Source organism: Myotis davidii, unplaced genomic scaffold (assembly GCF_000327345.1).
Source record: "Myotis davidii unplaced genomic scaffold, ASM32734v1 scaffold46, whole genome shotgun sequence".
NCBI classification, from domain to species: domain Eukaryota; kingdom Metazoa; phylum Chordata; class Mammalia; order Chiroptera; family Vespertilionidae; genus Myotis; species Myotis davidii.
Genome location: NW_006383006.1, coordinates 4,466,509 through 4,475,592, shown reverse-complemented (window position 1 = coordinate 4,475,592; position 9,084 = coordinate 4,466,509). Strand labels below are relative to the sequence as shown.

The 9,084-nt window shown below is 56.4% G+C and overlaps 1 protein-coding gene across 1 annotated transcript in view; it reads left to right on the top strand.

Annotated features, from left to right (window-relative positions):
* The window catches only part of ITPKA (inositol-trisphosphate 3-kinase A), a gene marked incomplete at its 5' end in the record, with an annotated part of 2,307 nt that extends 624 nt beyond the window's left edge, over positions 1-1,683 (top strand). The window contains 4 exons of the mRNA XM_015557527.1: positions 30-268; positions 513-614; positions 901-972; positions 1,059-1,683. Coding sequence (XP_015413013.1) covers positions 30-268; positions 513-614; positions 901-972; positions 1,059-1,262 — 617 coding nt within the window. The remainder of the gene's footprint in view (positions 1-29; positions 269-512; positions 615-900; positions 973-1,058) is intronic.
* Between the last annotated feature and the right edge of the window lie 7,401 nt (positions 1,684-9,084).

Genomic DNA, 9,084 nt, shown 5'->3' with positions numbered 1-9,084 from the left:
GCGGTGCTCGACGGGTCCTGGGGTGAGTCCGCTCAAGCCCGGCCGCTGCCTCCGCCTCCGTAGGACCTACCTGGAAGAGGAGCTGACCAAAGCCCGCGAACGACCCAAGCTGCGGAAGGACATGTACAAGAAGATGCTGGCCGTGGACCCCGAGGCGCCCACGGAGGAGGAGCACGCGCAGCGCGCCGTCACCAAGCCCCGCTACATGCAGTGGCGGGAAGGCATCAGCTCCAGCACCACGCTCGGCTTCCGCATCGAGGGCATCAAGGTGGGCCGGGCTCGCTTTGCTTTGCACAGCCCCGCCGCTCCTGCACCCCAGCGCACACCCACACCGCGGCGTCAAACCTCCCAGGGCCCCCCACCCCCACCCCACCCCCCTGAATACGCACCCGCCGGCGGCCGTCTCGCTGACTCCGGCTTCCAGCGTCCAGGGAGATAGCGCTGCTCTAATGATCCTCCCCGCTCTGGCGGGTACGGCCCCTGACGCTTCCTGTCCCACCTCCTTAATTAAGAAAGCGGACGGATCCTGCAGCACAGACTTCAAGACCACGCGGAGCCGGGAGCAGGTGATCCGAGTCTTCCAGGATTTCGTGCAAGGGGATGCGGAAGTGCTGGTGAGTGCCGCGTCCTGGCACCTGCGCTGTCGGGGCGCCTGAAACCGAGGGACGCCCCCAGGCCACCCAGTCTAGTGCCCTCGCCTATGTGACCCCTGTCGTCGCTTTTTCTCGGGCTGTGTTGTAATTTTTACGTTTCTTCCCTTCTGTCCTGCGCGCCACGGGCGGGCCTGTTTTTCCTCCACGGTATTTACCAAGCAGAGCATGCGTCGTGACCCCTAATGTTAGCAGAAGCTCGGTCAGTGTTTCGTTAATGTGCCCTCCTCTCCCACCCTACCCTGTCCAGCGGAGGTATTTGAACCGCCTGCTGCAGATCCGGGACACCTTGGAGGTCTCTGAGTTCTTTAGGAGGCATGAGGTAAGGGGGGAGGGCCAAGTTCCTGGTCTGTGGTCTGTGAGGGCTTCCCCAGAAGGGCCGTGGTCTGACCTTGTGGGTTTTGGCAGGTGATCGGCAGCTCCCTGCTTTTCGTACACGATCACAGCCATCGCGCCGGTGTGTGGCTCATCGACTTCGGCAAGACCACGCCCCTCCCTGACGGCCAGACCCTGGACCATCGGAGGCCCTGGGAGGAGGGCAACCGCGAGGACGGCTATTTGCTGGGGCTGGACAATCTCATTAGCATCCTGGCCAGCCTGGCCGAGAGATGAGGCTAGGGACTAGGCCCCTGTCCCCGCACAGACCCGCTGGTCTCACAAATGGACCTGCAGCTTTGTCCCCGCTGTGCATGCTGGGAAGAGACAAACCCAGAGGTTGGGGTGGTTCATAGGGTCCTGTAGGGCCACGTGCCAACCACTGTGGGACGCACTGCACGCACCAAGGCTGTTCCCTATACAAACCCAAGCGGTCCCAGAGCCGATGACACTAAGTTAGGGGGTGGGGGGTACACTGTGACAATGGACTTCTTCCTGAGTCCAGCTATTCTGAGGGGGCTCTGCACTTCTCCAGAGAGGTGAGATAACGGATTTTATTTCACAGGCACTAGATCTATTGATCTATCCTTCCCACACTACAATGGACTCCCCTCCCCAATAAAACTCAAAGACACCAGCTTTGGTGACTCAGACTTCATCTCCTCCCTCCTCTGGTCCCCTCTTTCTCAGTTCCCAGGCATCTCTAAGGTCCATTCAGATCACTGGAGGATATGAGAAGAGTTCTTTTTAAAAAGAAAATTTATTGATTGATTTGAGAGAAGGTGAGGAGGAAGAGGAGAAGGAGGAGGAGGAGGAGGAAGGGAGGGAAGGAGAGAGAGAGAAGAGAGAGAGGAGAGAAAGGAGAGAGAGAAAGAGAGAGAGAGAGAGAGAGAGATTGATTGAGAGATTTGTTGTTCCACCCATCCATTCATTGGTTGCTTCCTGTATGTGCCCTGACCAGGATCCAACCAGCAACCTTGGTGCATCAGGATGACACTCCAACCAGCTGAGCCGCACTGGCAGGGTGAGAAAAGCTCTTTATTAGTTGTCTGTAGGGTTGTGTGGACGGCCCAGGTGAAGGGTACTCATAGGGGAAGGGCAGTCCAGCAAAGGCTTCCTGCAGGAGGCAATTTCAACTGGACACCCACATGCGGGGGGAAAGGGGGTTGGCCTCTGCTCTGGTCCCAAAGTTTAAAGTTTGGGAGTGGCCAGGCTCCTCCCCAGGAGGCCTGGGTCTGGTTTCCAGGATGGAAAGTCCTGTGGTGCAGGCCAACCTTAAGACAGGCCCAAGCACGCAGTACAAACGGGTGGAGGTGTGAGGGAGAGGCTACTGGAATAACAAGCCACCTAGAAACCTGGGAGGAATGCAGGGAGGAACCACTGCTAGCACCAATGCCTATGTCCTCCCTCAGGGCCGCTGGGGGCCCAGCAGCTATAGATGGGATTCCTCTGGCATTGGGGGGCTTGAGGCCAGAGGGCAGCCACTTCCCTTTCCAGCTCTTGAAGTTCTTCAGACTCAGTTCCTGGGCCTGTGGGGACCTTAGCCCCTCCAAAGACCTGCTCCCCAGCCCAGCAGCCCTTTCTCTTCCTGGGCCCTAGCGCCATTGGCAGAGATGAATTCAGCACATCAGGGTCCTGGGAGCACATGAGGGTAAGGGAGCAGTGGGCCAGTGTTGTTTTACGGCCTCCCTCCTGACCCCCAAGACAGGATGGTCAGGGCAGGTCACGGACACGCCTGCCCCTTATTGAAGTCCAGTATGGAAGATGCTCCAAGATGCTGGCAAAACTAGGGCGGAGTTCAAGCCGGTGCTGCCACCACTGGGTCATGATGAGATACCTGGGGAGAAGTAGCAGTTTGTGCTCAACCATGGCTGTGAAGGACCCCCTCCCTGGGCAACACTCCAAACTCTCAGAGGCCCTAGACAGCCCCTGGGAGGGGCTGGCCATCAGTCCCACTCTGGCTATGAAGTCCTGCACCTCCTGGCTGGTGCCCAGGGCAGAGCATATAGCCCAGTGAGAAGATCTCCAAGAGCAGTGCCCCAAAAGACCTGCACCATGAGTGGGGGGGACCTGATGAAGCCCATCAGGCACAGCCTCCCCTTCCCTCACATGAGGTGGCCCAGGGGAGGGGAAAGGAGATGTGAAGATGCCCTCAGGAAGGCCTCTAGGGCATCTACTTGACTGGCAGCAGAGCCTGGCAACCCTTTAGGTAATAACTGCCTCTATAGGAGGGAGGAGGGGAGTGATGAGCTATTCAAATCACAGGGGGCTGCTGGGAAACTCCCTTGAAGCTGCACCTTCCCCACCTCCCCAGGCCCCACACTTGTAGATAACTCTAGCCATCCAGAAGTCCCCCATCTTGGCCACTCAGCTGGGTCCACTGCAGCTCAGCAGACAGTTCCTGGCAGCAATGTCCCTACAGAGTTGGGAGGACTGCCAGAACTCAGAATCTCTTGCTCTGATCTACTTTCATTAAAGTTATGTGGAAGGTCTCTTTCTTGGGGGAGGGGGCTAAGGCATCCCATGAACCAGAATGACTCCTGACCTGCCAGTCAAGTGGATGCCCCCAGAGGAAGATTTTCCTCAGGTAGTGGCAGCCCTGGGCTATGTCCTGGGCCAGCTGGAGCAGGTCCTGCATGGCCAGAGGTGATGGCTGGGCCTGGGTAGGAGAGAGGGTGCATTTTCCCATGAAGGTTTTGGCACACATGGACAGGGTCTTTAGAGGCACCTGGGCAGGGGGGCTGGGAGAAGGATCTTAGCAGGTGTGGCGGGCTGCGCCTCAGGAAATTTCATGTCCCCTCCAGACATCAACTCCAGCAGAATTAGGTGAGGGCCAGCCTGGAAGCTAAGCTCCACACAGTGCACAATGTTCTGATGGCTGAACTTGCTGGGCTGGTGGTACACACATCCCATCACCAGCAGGGAGAGAAACCACGCTTTAGGCTCCACAAAACTGCAGGTGACCTCGGTGTCCCTAGACTTGCTACCTCTTAGCCCCTTGGTGAAGAGAGGCGACTCCTGCAGATGCTGAGTGCCTTCCCCACAACTGCCACATGACCTGTGGCCCCAGGTGCGCCGCCATGAGGAAATCCCGCTCGTCCTGAGAGCAGAGTTCGGGCATTCTGGGGAGGATAAGGGCACTGAGCTCCTGAGGTCCCCAGACACCAGGAGGGTGGGTTGACCCTAGCATCAGCAATTGCTTCTCTCTCCTTGGAACCCTGCTCTCCTGGCCCCAGCCAGAAGCCCCACCCCCTCTCACCTTGATAGCCACCTGCAGAGGGCTGGGGTCCCCAAGAAGGCCATAACCAGTCCCTCATAGACCTCTCCAAAGGCACAATGGCCCAGGGCTCTGTGTGAGAAGGGTTAGAAGGGAGTGGGTAGCTGAGCCCGAGGAAGTGTTCTAGAGAGTCTTGTGTCCCTTTATCTCCCTCTCCCCGCTCCTTTGCCCAGCTGGCCTGGAGGGCCTGGGCTTTCTCTACAGCATGGCATGTTTCCAGGTGTAAGCCCTCCAGAGGCAATGTTGACTGGCACAGAGCCAGGGCAGAAGAGAAGGCAGGTATGGGGTCTGAGTGGGAGGGGGTCTATATGAGGTCTACCCTTAGGTCTTTGCTGACACCCTGAGGTGGAGGCAATCCTTGCTCCAAAGGAATCACATCCTAGGGTTCCTACCATCCCAGAAATTAGGGATGACATCTGACCCTGGACAAGTTATTTTTTATTTTGGAGCTTCTCTGGCTTCTATCTCCTCTACACAAGGTCTTTGGGCCAACAGCTGCTCTCTGGGATCTATAATTCACCAGGGAGTGGGGGAGGGGGGATTCGGAGTGCATAGGGTCTCAGAAGGAGGGGGAGGACTCACCTGAGCAGAGTGACATTATTTGGAGAAATCTCTCTCTATGCCCTGGGGCAGAGGCCAGGACTGGGTTGGGCCAAGCCCCATCTGGCAGCAGTAAGGGTTAGGGGCTGTCCTGATGGTGGAGGGTTGAAGCTTGCTCAGCTGGAGCCTAGGGCCTGGCAATCCTGTCCCCCAAAGACCTGCCACTTCTATGGTTCACCGAGGGTGGGAGGAACAAGGACACATTCTACCTGCCCAGCAGCCCCACCCTGCTTTGCCTCTTCCTGCCCAGGGCACCTCCACAGATGCCCATTAAGGCAAATGTTTTCCCCTGAGCCTCCCCAGCTGCTTCTATCCTTAGAACCCCAGAGGAGTTCACCATTGCTCTGCTGGGAGTAGGGGGTCTTGAAATCAGCCATGTCTGCCCCTGAGAACCCACACAGCTCAGTGGAGAGGTGGGCAACCTTGAATCAGCCATGCTTGCTGAATGATCTGTACCCAGAATCAGGACCCACACACATAAGGAGGCTCAGTGTAGAAGCTGCCACTACAGCCACTGATCTGCCCACACTCAGTATCCTGCTCCTCCTCCCAGCCTGTGGCCCTGGCGACGGCTGCCCCCCGCCCCCAGTTCCGCCGAAAGAGGGGCGGTCAGGTCGCGGGGCCCCCGTCGCTGCAGAACACCCTGCGCGCAAGTGGCCTTCCTCCCGGAGGGTAAAACCCGGGCTCACGGTGACCATCCACCTCCACGCCTTCTCTGCAGGTCCGGGTCCTGCCCCCCTGGCCCCGCAGGTGGAGAACTGCCCGGGCCCCTCGGTGTCTGGGAGCAGGGCGGGAAGAAAGGGTCATGGAGCACCTGCCCGGTCCAGGTGTGATGGGTAGAGGAGCAAGGGAGCAGGTAGAGGAGCAGCTCACCTGAGGGAATGGCCGGGGGCTGGCTCCGAGCCGCTAGGCCAGTCTGCGTCGCTGATGTTCGCGTCCTGGGGGCTTGGAGTTGGGGGGCGAGGGGAGGATGGCAAAAATGGAGCCTGGGACTAGGAGCTGGAGGAGAGAGTAGCTCCTGAAAGGTGGTAGGGAGATTGCGAGGTTGGGAGAAAGGGCAGGATGTTCATGGAGGACAGGAGATGGAGAGAAAAACTTCTCGCCCTGGCCGGTGGTTCAGTGGTTAGAGCGTCCGCCCGCTGACCAAAGGGTCGCGGGTTCGATTCCCTGTCAAGGCATTGCTGGTTCGGTCCCGCCCCGATGGGGCGCGAGTGGTAGGCGAGATGTTTATCGCGCGCGCTCTCTCTCTCTCTCTCTCTTTCTCCCTCTCCACTTCTCACCCCCTTCCACTCTGTCTAAAAATGGAAGAAATACCCTCGGGTGAGGATTAAAACAAAAGCACTTCTCAATAGACAGCCTTGCCCCTCGAGGCCACGCCCCTAACCCCACCAGCCAGTGCTCACCAGCGCCTGGAAGCCAGCCAACCCAACTTTGGTCGCCCTGCGCCCTGCGCCCTGCGGGTGCCCACTGATACCTCTGCCAGTTTCTCTCCTAGAGAGCCCCTCCCAGTGAGCGACTTGGGCCCCCAGGATCTGTACCTCCTTCCCCAGCTGAGTGATCAGGACCCTAGGATTCATGCATGCACCGCGCTTCTCCGCCCACAAGGGTTTTTTTTTTAAAGGAATGAATGTCCCCTTTTACCTTTTTAAATATATTTTTATTGATTTCAGAGAGGAAGGGACGAGAGAGAGAAACATCAATGATGAGAGAGATGCCGCTTGCACACTCCCTACTGGGGATTGAGCCCGCAACCCGGGCATGTGCCCCTGACAGGAATCGAACCCGGGACTCCTCAGTTCACAGGCCAAAGCTCTACCCGCTGAGCCTAACCGGCTAGGGCCCACAAGGGTTTGAGGCCTCTGAGGGAACCATTGGGAACAAGTCTGTGAAGACCACCGTCCCCAACCTAGGAAAATGCCTCTGGGCAGTTCCCTGACTGCCAGAAAGCACTTACCCCCCCACCCCCCCTCAGCTGCGAGCCGCAGCAGCAGGGGGCAGTAGCAGACATCACCGATTCCCCGGTGCATTCAGCGTTGCTGGCTCAGACCCAGCCAGATGTAAAGGGCTAGGTGTAGATACAAGTGATTTAGTAACAGCTCCCACCCTGCTTATAGGAGTGGCCAGCCTCTGGCTAGTCACCACCTGGTCCTAAAGCTGGCCTGGCCACCCCCACCTCACACCACGGGTCGTCAGAGAGGTCCCCAAGGTGGAAGAACCTTGCAAAGCCCCACACACAAAGGCTCCAAGTCTCCAGCCAGGGGCTGTCCCAGGGAATGGGGTGGCTATCACGTAGGGTGAAAGTGTCCCCACCCTTTTGAAGCAGGATCTTGAAAACGTGGAGAGCCACACCCAGGCACCCCATATGGGGCTTCCAGGTCTCTCAAGTCAGGAGCAGTGGGTGTATGTGCACACTTCATTGGTAGTGGCCCCTATGATAACATACGGGGAAGTGCTTTTTTTTTTTAAATCTTCATTGATTTCAGAGAGGGAGAGGGTAAGAGATAGAAACATCAATGATGAGAATCATTGATCAGCTGCCTCCTGCACATCTCCACCGGGTATCAAGCCTGCAACGCAGGCATGTGCCCTTGACCGCAATCGAACCCGGGATCCTTCAGTCCACAGGCTGCCGCTCTATTCACTGAGCCAAACCAGTTAGGGCAGAAGTGCTCTTTAAACTGCCCCAAGTAAGGCATCAACACTTGCTATTATTTGTGACTGTAAGATTACCTCACAACACCCTCAGAACCAAGGATCTCCAGGTTCACCTCATACAAGTCCATTGCCTTGTGTTAATTCTGTGCAAAACTTCAGTGTGATGGTGTGAAAGCCTGAATCCTGGTATCAGACATGAGTGCTAGTACTGTACTAGCATCTCTGGTCAGTGGGTGATGGTGTAGTCACAACTGTTCTGAGGCAGTTTCCCCACCATCTATAAAGATCATAGGAAAGAAAACTGCTCAGTAAATCACAAGGCATCCTACAACTGTGAGGGCCATTCAGCCTTCAGATAGTTTTGTATCTTCCTCTCTTTTGCACAAAATACTAATTTTACAGGCTGACGCATATATTTAATATAAAACACTGGAAAACGAAGCTATAGTAGTTAGGTACTTGGTACAATTCTGTGTGTATACTGCTAGATGTAGATACAACAGTTATTTTGTAAAAGCTCTGGTGCCTATTCCCTATTTAACTCTGTAGATACTCCACTATGAGGTCACAGGATGGCCTCTGTAAGCCAATGGTTCTTAAGGGGGATGGAGCCTGGACAGCAGCGTCGGCAAGGAGGCTCAGTGTAGAAGCTGCCACTACAGCCACTGATCTTCTGCCCACACTCAGTATCCTGCTCCTCCTCCCAGCCTGTGGCCCCAGGAAGCCAGACCTGGGACAAAGGCAGAACATACCCATGCAGGTGCTGTTTGTTATTCACAGTTTGCTCCATGCCCTCTGAGCACATGCATTTGACCAACCAGAACTCTGCCTGCCACTGACAGTCTTTCAAAAGGCAATGACTGCAACTGAGGTGCAGTTGGCTCTCCACTTCTCGGTGGTTCCCTGTGACTATGAGTAAAATAACTGTTATTGCGGGGTGAGGGAGGATGAGGTGGAGTGGGGTGGGGGGGACACACACCTGCTTTTGCCAGCCACATGTTTAATTCTAACCCTGGACCTTGGAACAAGGAGTCGTGTCAAGTATTTAAGGCTGGGTGGGAGGTCTTGGGGGGCTTTTGTCAGGCCTGCATACTCTCTCTGGAATCCTTGACCTGGCAGGAATTTGAGGAGAATTCATAGCAAGGAGATACTTGACAAGCACCCCAGCATGCCCCATACTAGCATCAAAACTGACAGCCCAGTTCCCTGATATTTCTGTGCTGTGCAAGAAGTAGGTAGTTCACATGGAGGAAAAGGGCTAGGCCAGGCTGAGAGGTGGGTGGCAGAGGTACTACCTTCCAGAAGCTGCAGGTAGAGCTCAGCCCCTGGAAACTGAGTGATAGGGGGAGGAAGGGGCACACAGCTGCCTCACTGAGGTGGCTTTTGAACTGTGTGGAAGCTGGAGTCTCCCAGTGGAAATCCCAGTAGGGCCTCCTCTACACTAGCATTACAATACAGGTGCGGCCAGTTCAGCAGTGGGAGCCAGGAGCCAGGAGCCAGAGAGGTGGGGATGGAGGAATCACTGTC